Raw genomic sequence first — 14376 nt, forward strand, 5'->3', positions numbered from 1 at the left:
TATCAAAGCTAATGTTTTTAGTTTTTGCATGTTAATGGTCGTTGAATAAAACTATCTAAGCATATGCTAATTTTTAATACATTTTTTCCAATTTTGAAAAGTGGCAAAAATTTCTAGGACTGAGTGAGTTAACGTATATAACAGAGAGATTATTTACAAGGGGGGGGGGGGGGGGGGTATCACCTCTCAAAAAAGTAATGTAAATGTTGCTGCTCGAATCTCAAAGAAATAAATAACAATGTGAAAATGAATGTAAGCTTCAATTTAATAAACAGAAAAAATGGACGTTTCAGGTTTCCCCTTTATCAACAAAACAGGATGAATGAAACACTACAGACGAATGAGATAAAGTGGTAGTAGCGTTGTTAAGATGAAACCCGAAACGTCCAGTTTATCTGTTTTCGTATTTTAAATTGAAGCTTACATTCAATTTCACATTGTTATTTACCTCTCAAAAAAGGAACCATACATTTGACTACCTCACTCCCAGATAAGAATTCCTGCAAAGACCCGGGGGGAAAAACCGAGCAATCTCAATTCAGAGGAAAGCCAAAGATCAAAATGGAAATGGAAAACAGATATAGGGGGATAGAAGAACGCATAGTGCCCACCCCCCCACCCCCGCATCTGGAGTCCGAAGACAATGACCTCACCATCATGGGGGTCCTCAGAGAACAGTGACCCCTCCGCCAATCATGGAAGGTCCTCAGAAGAAACAATAGTGACCCCTCCGCCAATCATGGGAGGTCCTCAGAAGAAACAATAGTGACTCTACATAACATGGAGGTCCTCAGAAAACAATAGTGTCCTAAGAATCATGGGAGGTCCTCAGAAGAAACAATAGTGACTCTAATCATCATGGAGGTCCTCAAACTGATCACATCATGGAGGTCCTCAGAAGAACAATGTGACTCTACATCAATCATGGGAGGTCCTCAGAAGAAACAATTTCAACATTATTGACTCAAGGCATGATTGAATAAAAAGTCATTGGTGAAAAAACAGATAAAAGGAAACGATATAGCAAAACAAAAAATTAATAAAAATAAACAAATTATAAACAATTAATTAATTAATTTTTTTAAAAAGAAAAACGAAAACAATTAAAAATTTTTTGCTATTTTATTATAATTTTCTTATATTTTTTTTCTTTGTAATTGGAAACAAACTGTTGAAAATCCAAAAAGCTCCAAAGTTATAAATTATGAATAATTAATTACACTGAAAAGAAAATAAACTGAAAAGAAAAATTGCTTCCAGCTGCTCACGAAGCAAAAGAAGAAGAAATTTAAACATTTTCAAATAGTTTGTATGTCAATGGGGGGTTCCGATAGCTCAGTTGGTAGAGCACTCGCTTGGCACGCAAAGGGACCGAGATCGATCCTGGGTGTAGTCAAGATTTTATTTTCTGACCCCCCCTGTCCACCCAACAGTGAATGGGGTAGCTGAGTCTGTTAGATTTGGCGGAAAGTACTTTGCAATAGACTAGCATCCTATCCAAAGGATAGCAAGAAATTGTTATTGCTGTTTCACACTATAGAAACTGGGATAAACTCTGGCTCCATGTATGTCAATGGTGACATGCAATTCGCTCTCACTAGTTACACTGTAGTCAATAATTATTCATAAAATTAGCAAAGTGCGGCTATGTGGTCTAGTGGTATGACACCCGCTTTCGGATCGGAAGGTCCTGGCTTCGGGCCTCGAGCTCGGCGCATAGTTGAGTCCTTGGAAAAGGCTCTTTGTTCACTTTCTCTCACCTTACTCAGGTGTAAAATGAGTGCCTGGCCGTTAACAACTGTTCACTTTCTCTCACTTTACTCAGGTGTAAAATGAGTACCTGGCCGTTAACAGCGCTGTCTTTGTCCGAAAAAACTGTAATATCGCCTAACAGGCGTTATGTTCCGTCCTACATGTTAAATGTTGCTGTTGACCAGGGACCCCTTGTAAAGCGCTTTGAGCATGTTTGGTGGATATTGTGCTATATAAATGTTCTATTTCGTTTAAAAGTTACCAATTATATTCCAAACCAACAGTGACGCATGAATGACGTGGTACAAAACAAAGACTCTGAGGACAAATCTTCATTTTCTTCCATGTCGTTCGTTCGTTCGTAAGACAATCTCTTTCGGTGATCGATCGCTTTAGGTTGCTATTATTATGCGATTCATTCACCCTGTTTTATTTAAAGGGCGTGTAACCTAGGTATAAAAGGCAATTGTGGCAATATCATGAGTATAAAAGTTTCTTGTGCAGCTATGTGGTCTTGTGGTATGACACTCGCTTTCGGAAAGTTGGAAAGTCCTGGGTTCGAGCCTCACTCAGCGCATAGTTGAGTCCTTGGAGAAGGCTCTTTACTCACATTCTCTCACCTTACTCAGGTGTAAAATGAGTACCTGGCTGTTTACAGCATTGTCTCTGTCTGAAAAAAATTGGAATATCGCCTAATAGGCGTCATGTCCCGTCCTACATGTTAAGTGTTGCTGTTAGCCAGGGACCCATTGTAAATGCTTTGAGCACGTTTAGTGGATATTGCGCTATATAAAAGCTCAATTTTTAAATTTTTTTTTACTTTAAAGTAACTGAGAGCATAAACGAAATTGTCTAGACTGAAGCGGCACATAAATAACTTTAAAATTACTGCTGCTGCCAATCTTGTTGCTCCTCCTGCTGCTGCTGCTGATGATGATGATGATGATGATGATGATGATGATTATGATGATGATGATGATAATTTGTCTTTCACACAGTTCTGATTAAGCATTATTGAGTATAAATAGATAATATTCATAAGGTTGAGGTTATGATAGTCGAATAAAATATTTTAAAAGCCTTTTAAAATAAAACAAAAACTCTGTAATGTAGACGTTGATAAAATTTTGATACTGGCGAGAACGAGATCGGGGTTGATTGTTGTTGGGGGTTTTTTTAGGAGGAGGGAGGGGGAGGAGGAAGAAGTTAAATCACACTGGCAAATATTTTAAAATTATACTGTAATATCTTGGTATTATAAATATTATGATTCAAGGGATATAATCCATTATTTGCATTGTCTTTATTTTATAAAATATTATTGTGGTTAGTGCCCTTGTCATTGTACTTCCTCAATTTCCAGCTGTTCATCCATTCAATGGTAATCCTTGACACATACAAGCGCCAGGGATAAATTGTAAAGAGCTTTTCCATCTGAGGTCTTATATCTTAACTTATCTTACTAAAGGCTGAATATAGGAATTATCTGTTCAATGTCTTATACAATAGTTTATAATTACAAAATATCATATAGCTTATATTGTATCGCTCACATACAGTTTTTCACAATTTTGAATGGAATTAAAAATATTTCATTAAGGCAATGTAAAGTCGAAAATTACTATCATAGAATACTGAAGTTATTGAAAATTGTTCATGATCGAATGAATCATAAATGTACAAAGTTCATTGATTGTTGTTGGGGGGTTTTTAAGGAGGAGGGAGGGGGAAGAGGTAGAAGTGAAATTGCACTGGCAAATATTTTAAAATCATACAAGTGCCAGGGGAATGGTAAAGAGATTTTCCAGCTGATGTCTTATCTTATCTTATCTTATCTTACTAAAGGCTTGTAGTGTATTGTAGATTGCTAATGATAATTTGTTAAGTAGAAAACGTCAACAATAGTCAGCCATTTTGGAATCGAAGTGATTCTTTTTATTCTTGAAATAACGTAATCGAATACTGCTATTTGGGTACTCAGGTATCCCACAATCTCCCCTTAAAAAAAATTAGATGATTAAAAAAAAAAAATGAGCTATTATACTTTCGCTCGTTTTTGTTTACATAATGGTTCATTCATTCTTACATTTGTTTTATACAGCTTAAATGATTAATTAAGAGTTAATGAGAAAGAAAAAAAAAGAAAAATTATCTCATATATCAATGATGAGTAAGAAAAAGTGTTTCTTCTGTGTAGAACTAAACTAGTTGAAGTGGTCAACAGTTCATAATGATAAAAGAAAACACAGTAATGGACTCTAATAGTCTTAACTAGTGTCAACTTCATGCGGCTGTGTAGATGCAAAGTGTTTTTGTGTTTGTGGTCGTAACGTCACGAATATTTCTTCCAATATTATAGTCAAGCTTAAGGCTTATAAATGGCCATGCCTACAGTGTGAATTTGTTAGGTTTTCTCACGTTGCGACCACTTCTCGTAGTGTAAGGTGCACTTGTAGTGTTGTGATTGTTTTGAGATTGCGTTCTCTGTGACATGTTGTCAGAGAGAGTTAGAGAATTTGGGAATTCTCTATGTGGTGAGGGTGGGACCTCGACCTGTGACCGCGTAGAATTTGGATCTCGGTCATTCGCTGGGGTTGTTTGAACCATGGTTGGTATCTCTGTCGTTCTGAAGTTTGGGACGATGTCCAATAGTGGTGCTGGTGCTGGTTTGCTTGTGATTGCAGGGGTGTTTGTGTGAACAATTTGGTCGGAGTGTCGTCTCCATATGGCTCCGGGAGCTGTTTTGACTTCAAAGGTGCGTGTTCCCGTTTGGGCATGTATTACGCCGTGTTGCCATCGTTGGTGTCCGCGGTAGTCTCGGACCAGGACGTTGTCTCGTTGTCGAAGTTCCTGGTGTTGGCAGAAGAGTGAGTACGAAGCTGACGGTCTTGACATGAAGATACTCTTGTATGAATGCTTGGTCGAATGATGTCTAGGTGAGTTCGCAGATGTCTGCCAAACATAAGTGATGCTGGGCTCTCGTTTGTTGTGGTGTGCGGTGCATTCCTATAAGCAAACAGGAATCTTGCCAGTTTTGTATGGATGGTACCCTTCTCATCTTTTGAAGCTTTCATTGCTTGTTTGAAAGTTTGGACCATTCGCTCAGCCAGCCCATTGGTTGCTGGGTGGTAGGGTGTGCTAAGGGTGTGCTTGATTCCATTGACCTTTGTGAAGGATTTGAATTCATGGGATGTGAACTGCACACCGTTGTCAGATACGAGCTGTTCAGGTAAACCAAATCTTGCAAAAAGATTGCTCAATATATTGATTGTTGAAATGGATGTGGCATTGGATGTCGGTATTATTTCGGCCCATTTGGAATGGGCGTCGACGACCACTAGAAACATTAATCCCATGAATGGTCCCGCGAAGTCTATTTGAATTCTTTGCCATGGCTTGTCAGGCCAGTGCCATGGGTGAAGAGGAGCTTTCGGTGGATCAGGTTGAACTGAAGCACAACCAGGGCACCCTTTTGTAGTTGCCTCGATTTGTTTGTCAATAGCAGGCCACCAGAAGTATCCCTAGCCAAGTTTTTCATTTTGACTATACCAATGTGTCCTTCATGAAGAACACTTAAGATTTTTGCATGCAGTTTTTGTGGAGGGATGAGTCTGTATCCCAAAAGAGACAGTTTTGTTGCACTGACAGTTCGTTTTGTTTGTTGAAGTAAGGTTTCAGTTCTTCGTTGACTGTGTTTGGCCATCTGTCAGTTTGGACGTAATGTATGACTTGTGACAGTGTTTTGTCGTGGCGTGATTCTTTGGCAACGTTTGCTGCGTTGACTGGTAAGGACTCTATTACTTCTGTATAGAATAGTTCATCTGCTGAATCGGCCTCTTGACTTGAGTTTGTGGTGGGTAAAGGCAATCGTGAAAATCCGTCTGCATTAGCGTTTGACTTGGAGTTCCTGTATTCGATTGAGTAGTCGAAGGCTGAAAGGAAAATTGCATATCTCTGTTGTCTGGCTGCAGACATTGCAGGGACTGGTTTTGTGGGCGAGAAGATGTATTTGAGTGGCTGATGGTCAGTGATTAGTGTAAAGTGCCTGCCACATACATAATTGAAGAACTTTTTAACACCCCATGTGATAGCTAGGGCTTCTCTGTCTAGTTGGGAGTAATTCTGTTCTGCCTTATTGAGGGTTCTTGAGGCGTATGCAATAGGTCTTTCGTCGCCTTCTGGTGTGATGTGCGAGAGAACGCAGCCGATGCCGTATGGTGAAGCGTCACAGGCGAGTCGCAATGGTCGATCGGGGTCGTAGCGCATGAGGACTTTGTCCGAAGCGATCATTGTTTTTATTTGAATGAAAGCGTGATCAGCTTCAGTTGACCATTCAAATTTTGTGTTATCCTGTAGAAGATTGTACAGTGGCTTCGCAATTTGAGCTACATTTTCCAGCCACTTGTGGTAATAATTTACAAGCCCGAGGAATGATCTGAGTTGTGTTTTGTTTGTTGGCTGTGGTGCGTCGATGATGGCCTTGACCTTGTTTTCGGTTTTGTGCAAGCCATTTTTGGTTATTTTGACACCGCAAAAGATAACTTCGTCTTGGAAGAATTGGCATTTTTCAAGATTGACCTTCAGTCCATACTCTTGAAGTCTAGCTAGGACTAGTAGCAGATTTTGCCAGTGTTCATCGTTTGTTTTCCCTGTGACTATCATGTCATCTTGGTTGCATTGAACTCCGGGTGTTCCCTGGAGGATTGTGTCTATTGTCTTTTGCCAAATTGCTGGTGACGAAGAAATACCAAACGCTAAACGGTTGAAGGAATACAGTCCTTTTGACGTGTTGATTGTTGTTACTTTTTGTGACGCACTGTCTAAAGGGAGCTGAAGGTATGCTTGTCTCAGATCAATTTTAGAGAATGTTTGACCTTGTTCCAAAGTAGCTAACATGTCTTCCATTTTTGGCATTGTGTATTGCTCTGTGTTAAGTGCTGGGTTGACTGTTACCTTGAAGTCACCACATATTCTCACTGTTCCATTGCTTTTCAATACGGGTACGATGGGTGTGGCCCAATCCGAGGTTGCAATTTTTGTGATTATCCCTTGTTCTTCTAAGTTGTCTAGTTCTTTCTCAACTTTTTGTTTTAAGGCGTACGGCACTGGTCTGGCTTTGTGGAATTTGGGAACGGATCCCTCTTTTAGATGAAGTGTTGCCTCTATTCCTTTTATTTTTCCAATTCCATCTGAAAATATATCTTGAAACTGAGCTTTCAATTTTTCTGTATTGAATCTATCTTTAGGTGTCGTCATCTGATGTATGCTCTGCCAGTTCAGTTTTATAGCGGCCAACCAGTTTCTTCCCAAAATAGGATTGCTGCCTTTGTCAAGTATAAGGAGTGGAAGTATTTTCTTCTGATTGTTGAGTTCTACATTGAATATAGGAATTATCTGTTCAATGTCTTAAACAATAGTTTATAATTACAAAATATCATATAGCTTGAATTATATCGCTCACAGACAGTTTTTCACAATTTTTAATGGAATTTAAAATATATCATTAAGGCAATGTAAAGTCGAAAATTACTATCATAGAATACTCTGAAGTTGTTGAAAATTGTTCATGATCGAATGAATCATAGATGTACAAAGTTCATAGTATAATGAAATATTAATGACAACAATAATAATATCACGAAAGCAACAATGATAACACGTTCAAGCACATTGGTAAGAAACAAAAGAGTTCATTTTCATTATAAAATTAATCATTTGGCCAAAACAGCCAAAATTATACTATTTAAAACTAAGTAAAAATATAAATATAATTTTGAGCTTGGTCAAAATAACATTAAGTATAAAATCTAGGTTTAGATTTAAACCTAGTAAAAATATTTTTTAAAAACACATTTAAGCCTTGGTAAAATATAAACAAATATATAAAATATAGATTTGAAACTAGTGGAAAGAAATATGAAAAATATAGATTTAAATTTAGCCAAAATAAAAATGTTATAAAGATAAATTACTTAACGGGCTTGAGGGTTTCAACAAAAGAAACCCGAGAGAATCAATATTATAAGATTTTAATACATAAATATAGATAAATATTAATGATTATACATCATTTTTTATAAAATGTTATATATTCAAATCTGCTAGTTGAAAATTTCAAAATCAGTAACCAATACAAAATGCATCAGTAATAAATGGTAAAATTTCGATCATTACTAAACCAAACCAAAAAAAAATTCTGCGTACAACCTTTTATACATTGAATCAATTTTGTTGTTGACGGCCACCATTACGGCTTAGAGTACTTAGAGATCAACTTGGCCGTCATGGGCATGAACTGAGCAGTAGCTTTTTTAACTTAAAGGGATCTTTTTTTTCCCTTGTAAATCAAAACTTTTTGGGGTAATTTTCTCTACTTATTTCACGAACCTGAATTCGACCGACGTCTGTAAACTGTGGCGTCCTCGAAAGCTAAGTTATAATCTTATTGAAGTAATGTCATGGTGATGGTTCAGATACTGAAGACTTTACAAATTCATTGTTTTCCCGAGGAATATGAGGGTAATGAAGAAGAAGACATGTGTACTGTCTCTCTCACGGGTGGATTTGGAGTGGACAGTGATAATAACAAAAAGTGCAAAAGAGGCACTGTCCTAATAATAATATCAATAATGTTTTGAAAGTTATGCACACAATTTACATAAAGAGGAATTATTTTAGAGCATTTTTTTTTTAATGGTGAGACCTGCATCTTCTAAATGCAAAAGAAAAAATAATAATAAAAATAAACTTTAAATTATCTTGAGAATTTTTTTTTAAAATACCAGCTTTGAGGAAAAGGCCCGAAATCTTACGTCACTGAGGTATTACATGGACCATAACTCTGCATCTTCAATGAGTCAACTCAAATTTTGTATGTGAAGGTTAATATTGAATTTTTAGAATCAGTTCACAGCACATAAAACCGTATTAAGGTGGTGGGTCACAAAAAGTCCACTTCGAATTAATCTGCGTGATGTTCCATGACTTTTGCCATCAGTCTATCTGTCATTGGAGCCTTGGGTTTCCACAGTTTTCTTGCATTTAGGAGATTTCTGGAAGCAGCAAGAGAAGAAATAAAAAAAAAAAAAATACGTTTCTGATATGATTAAATCTAAAAATGACTGACTCCTAATTTAAGTGTTTCATAAATAGCACTGAGTGCCACTATATTATGGTCCATTTTCACAAATCCACTATGCTCACAAAGTGACCAATCGGGAAGAAAAGTATAATGTCAAAAAACTGGTTCCTATTTCATTGGAGGTGTAAAATTACGTAAATTGATGCTACTATCGTCGATGAAATATGGATGAAAACGACCCTTGTCAAGTTGCTAAGTGAGTATTCACTGAACGATATCCTTAATGCCATCAAGAAGGAGCTGTCTTTCCGCTGCCTGCTGAACAAGACGCATGCAATCAAAACAATAACAATACACATCAGAGAGTAAAAGTGTAACTGGTAAACCCTCTTTTAACAGGAAAAATACACATTCTAACGTGGCTTGGACGTATCTTATCACAGGGACTGGTCTGTACATCGCATCGTTATACTCACAGGTCTCACTATACCCCCTCTTGAAAACCCCAGAATAATGACACCCCAGATAACCACATAATGTTCTTGTCCCAGACAATGTCGTTATTCAAGAGTTGTCTTGTATGTGTATATACTGATTAAATTTGTATAAGTGGCAATTTTGTTTTTATGTTTGCTTTGTCTGGTACTGTACTGTATCATATGTGCATACCTTTCCATCCATAGAGTTGCTCTAATAAACTAAAAGCGGGGAAGACCCAAAGAAACCTGGCGAAGGACCATGGAGAAAGAATTAAAGGAAGCAGGCCTGTCCTGGAATACAGCCACCGCAAAAGCAGCCGATCGCAAAAAATGGAGATGTCTGGTGGATGCCTTATGTGCCTCAAGGCCTGAAGAGGATTAAGGAAGGAATAAACTATTATTAAATGTAAATTTACCTTGCAAGCTGGTGATGTTCTTTTTTGGGAGATTTGATGGCGGCTTGAATCAAGAAGATGTTGAAAACATCTCTCTGTAGGGGGAATGTAAACACAAATACAATTTTTTTTTTTTTTTCACTTAAAATTGATATTTATATTGTAAAGTGTCCAGAGCTTGTGTTTTACACGAGAATGAGCGCTATATAAATGTGTATTATTATTATTATTATTATTATTATTATTATATTATTATTATTATTATTATTATTATTATTATTATTATTATTTATTATTATTATTATTATTATAATTATTATTATTAAATAAAATTATATTGGAATATGAACAACATTGAGAGTGGTAAAATCATGAAAACATGATACAGACACATGCATTCGTATGTTTTAAAATGACTAGCGTGTAATTCAATTTGGTCATATATCAATTCTCAGTAACACCACAAAATTTATATATCATATACGAGTCGGTGCTGGCTGATGAACACAAAGGGACATTGAATCTGCCATATCAGCTAAAATTGTGAGTAATGTTCTATTTATAATATTAATATATTATGCTCTAATCAAAGAATTATCAAGCACTCTTAAAAACTACAAGACTAGGTACTTACCAATTATAACTATATTTATAAAAACAAATTTAAAAATAGAGCTATTATATAGCGCAAAAGCCACTAAATGTGCTCAAAGCGCTTTACAAGGGGTCGCGTAACATGTAGAACGAAACATGACGCCTGCTAGGCGAAATTACAATTTTTTTCTGATGGAGACAACACTGTCAACGGCCAGGTACTCATTTTACAACTTAGTACAGTGAGAGAATGTGAGTAAAGATTCTTGTTCAAGGACTCAACTATGCAACGAGCGAGCGAGGCTCGAACCCAGGACTCAACTTGAACCCAAGACCTTCCGATTTGAAAGCGAGTGTCATACAACAAGACTACATAGTCTATTTATAGATCTGTATATACATTTTTTTCAGCCTTTCATTGAATTATTTACCTGAGCGTGGCTTCCTCCAATGTCAATGACTTTATAAATGACAGGATTCATCAGATCCACCGCCGAGGCAAAATCCCCTGCATTATAGGCCACGAATGCCTCCATCATCTTTTCTCCAACAGTAGCTGTCACATCTTTGTTGTCCCCACAACCCTCTCTGTGGTGAATATCAAATCAATAGCAAATCATTCAATATTCTGTCACTTATCATCGATCAAGTATCAATTAAGGTGGATGAATCACAAGTCAAAATTATCCAAAATATCATATAAACCTTATGACTCAGAAAATCTGAGCATTAACTCTCTCCTTACCGACCATATTCATGATTTTTCCAGAAATGTTTTACCTACCCAACACAGAACTTGAATTTTTACACTCAAATTCGTTACAAATACGTACATACTACATATGCACATTTTTGTGGAGCATAACAAAGATTTTTCAAAAATGTTGTAATGTACAAAACATATCTGATAAAGAAACATGTTCATTGTATCGTAACAAATGTGACGATTTTCCTGTAGTTGGTAAGGAGAGGGTTAATACAATGTAGTATTAATCAAAAAAAAATAATTATAGGACTTTCTTTATAATGCAGTAAACTAAAAAAAAAACCATGTATTTAAAACTTTGGCTAGAAAACTCATCCTTCAAATATCGATCGATTAAAATGACCCTCATCTTGACAAAAACTCTCAAACTTAGGACTTGCGAAGTCCCAGGTCTTAAAGCCTTTGCCAAGATGAGAGTCTTTTTAATCACTTGATATTTGAAGGACGAGTTTTCTGGCCAAAATTATTTAAAAACGTGTTTTTTCAGAGTATGATAGAATGGTCTATAGATAGTATGCACTTAGCTAAGAAGCTCACAACATTGCCATCCAGAAGTACAATGGACCAACACACAAAACTATGTGTAACCATGAACTTTTATAGTCGGGTTAATACAGTTTAGTGAGAATTACTCATAAACACGGATGGCAAAAAAACAATAACAAAGACCTGAGTGACGTCAACTTCATTCTATCTATAGTGCATCATTAAAGGTCTCAATATTGCTGAAAAGCTTGACACCAGCTGGTAGCTTGTTCCACGAGTGGATAATGTATTTGGAAAAAAATGAGTAAAGATTATAGTCAACATTAGGTGGAGGAATGTCAAAGATAAAAATGGACACCCTGACTGCCTAGTTTGTATTTTACTTGACTTCTATTGGTATTGATCCACTGGTATCTTTAAAAGCCCATTCAATCCTTTATACACTGTTAAAAAAATTAGCTTTTTATATAGGGCAATATCCACTCAACATGCTCAAAGCGCTTTACAAGGGGTTTCTGGCCAACAGCAACACTTAACATGTAGTCACGGGACATGACGCCTGTTAGGCGATATTATAATTTTTTCGGACAGAGACAATGCTGTAAACGGCCAGGTACTCAATTTACACCTGAGTACGGTGATAGAATGTGAGAAAAGAGCCTTTTCCAAGGGCTCAACTATGCGCCGAGCGAGGCTCGAACCCAGGACCTTCCGATCCGAAAGCGAGTGTCATACCACAAGACCACATAGCCGAATGGTGTTATACAGTTTATACAGCGTTGATATTATAACATATCAAATTGAGAAATTAGGGAGCAGGCACCGGTATAAGATACAGATTTGAAAAAAGTGTGTATGCCGGGCAAAGCAATAAGAAAGAAAAATAAAGAAAAAAATAACATCCTTGAGTGAGGAAGACTGACTGATTTTTGGGGGATGGATTTTTTCTTGTATTTTTCTTTCTTCCTTTTCTGGCACTATTTCATACACACTTTTTCAGATCTTTGGATATTTCAACCCAAGCCCATACTCAATGACGAGAAAACCTTCCTAATAGTTTCATAGGTGGCTCTGTTTTACCATTTATGAATGAGCAGTCATTCTGTGATTTTATACCTTATAAAAAAAGACTTCAGCTTTTATACAGTACAATAACTATTAAACATGCTCAAAGCGCTTTACGAGAGGCCCCTAGCCAACAGCAACATTTAACATGTAGGACGAGATATGACACCGTTTAGGCGACATTACAATTATTTTTCAGATGAAGACAACGTTTTTAAAGGCCAGATACTCATTTTATACCTGAGTTCAATGAGAGAATTTGAGTAAAGAGCCTTTTCTAAGGACTCAATTATGCACCGCTCAGAGCAAGACTCGAACCCACGACATTCCGTTCCACAAGACCACAAAGCCTCACTGAAGTAATCATTCTTCCATATATACATAGCACTAACATAACCTAAAAGTGTCTTAACCCTTTCCTTACCAGCCATTTTCAGAATTTTACCCAAAACTTCACACCTTCCCAACACAAAAACAAACAGTTCTTACTCAAACAAAAAAGCAACAAGCACATTCTAAATTGTTTGACAATATGAGCTCTAGCACAGAATGTCATGTTTTTATAGCTATAGCAAAAAGAAATGAAATCTGGATAAGAAAAGTGACCGTTGCATCGTAACAAATGTGACGGTTTTTCAATAGGTGGTAAGGAGAGGGTTAAGCACCTAAATAATAAAAAAAAAAATAATAAAAAAATTCTTTCATACTTGACAAAATTCTTAATGGATTCCATAAGTTCTTTGGCTGCAGATTCTTTCTTGGCATTCAAACAGGCAAACAAAATGTGGACGTCGTTGAACACAAGGACGTGATCATGGAGATGGTCTTTGTAGACGTCATAGACTTTTTCCCATCTGTCTCCCACATCCACTCCTAGGACATAATGATAATAATAATAATAATAATAATAATAATAATGATAATAATAATAATAATAATAATAATAATAATAATAATAATAATAATAATAATAATAATAATAATAATAACAATAATAATAATAATAATAATAATAATAATAATAATAATAATAACAATAACAATAATAATAATAATAATAATAATAATAATAATAATAATAATAATAATAATAATAATAATAATAATAATAATGTAGTGTAGTTCAATTCGGACAACAAATTCATATTTGACGAAGTTATCAATACTTCCAAAAATTTCTCTAAAACATTTTGGATTAAAAATTCAAAAACCAGAGGAAAATTTCTAAATTGGTAACTTTGGTTCCCAACAAAATATGTTTATACCGATTAAATGTAACATCATCTCAAATAAGTATTGTGTAGGATTGTGTGGCTATGTGGTCTAGTGGTATGACACTCGCTTTAGGATTGGAAGGTCCTGGGTTCAAGCCTCGCTCGGCGCATAGTTGAGTCCTTGGAACAGAATCTTTATCCTCTCACAGTAGTCAGGTGTAAAATGAGTACCTGGTCGTTAACAGATTTGTCTCTGTCTGAAAAATAATTATAATATCGCCTAATAGGCATCATCTCTAGTTCTTTATGTTACGTGTTGCTGTTGGTCAGGGACCATTTGTAAAGCGCTTTGTGCATGTTTAGTGGATAATGCGCTATATAAAAACTCAAAAAATGCACACACAAAAATGATTTAAAGTCAAAACGACTAGAAATATGAGATTTTTCCAAAACTACATCCATTGTTCTCGATGAAAAATATTAATTTTACCCGAAGTCATTTTTTGTTTTGTTTCGGTCCGTTTTTGTTTTTGTTTTGTTTTTG

At 36.1% G+C, this 14376-nt stretch overlaps 1 protein-coding gene across 1 annotated transcript in view; it reads right to left on the minus strand.

Moving 5' to 3' along the window:
* Positions 1 to 1103: 1103 nt before the first annotated feature.
* LOC144957212 (tetratricopeptide repeat protein 38-like) overlaps positions 1104 to 14376 on the minus strand; it is a 33042-nt gene continuing 19769 nt past the window's right edge. Inside the window, exons 11-15 of the mRNA XM_078888265.1 lie at positions 13326 to 13491; positions 10733 to 10889; positions 9729 to 9802; positions 7129 to 8804; positions 1104 to 3598 (exon numbers count right to left, since the gene is read on the minus strand). Coding sequence (XP_078744391.1) covers positions 8714 to 8804; positions 9729 to 9802; positions 10733 to 10889; positions 13326 to 13491 — 488 coding nt within the window. The 3' untranslated portion in view covers positions 1104 to 3598; positions 7129 to 8713. The remainder of the gene's footprint in view (positions 3599 to 7128; positions 8805 to 9728; positions 9803 to 10732; positions 10890 to 13325; positions 13492 to 14376) is intronic.

The sequence above is a fragment of the Berghia stephanieae genome, chromosome 11 (assembly GCF_034508935.2).
Source record: "Berghia stephanieae isolate SIO BIC M18660-M18661 chromosome 11, UCSD_Bste_1.3, whole genome shotgun sequence".
Lineage (NCBI taxonomy): Eukaryota > Metazoa > Mollusca > Gastropoda > Nudibranchia > Aeolidiidae > Berghia > Berghia stephanieae.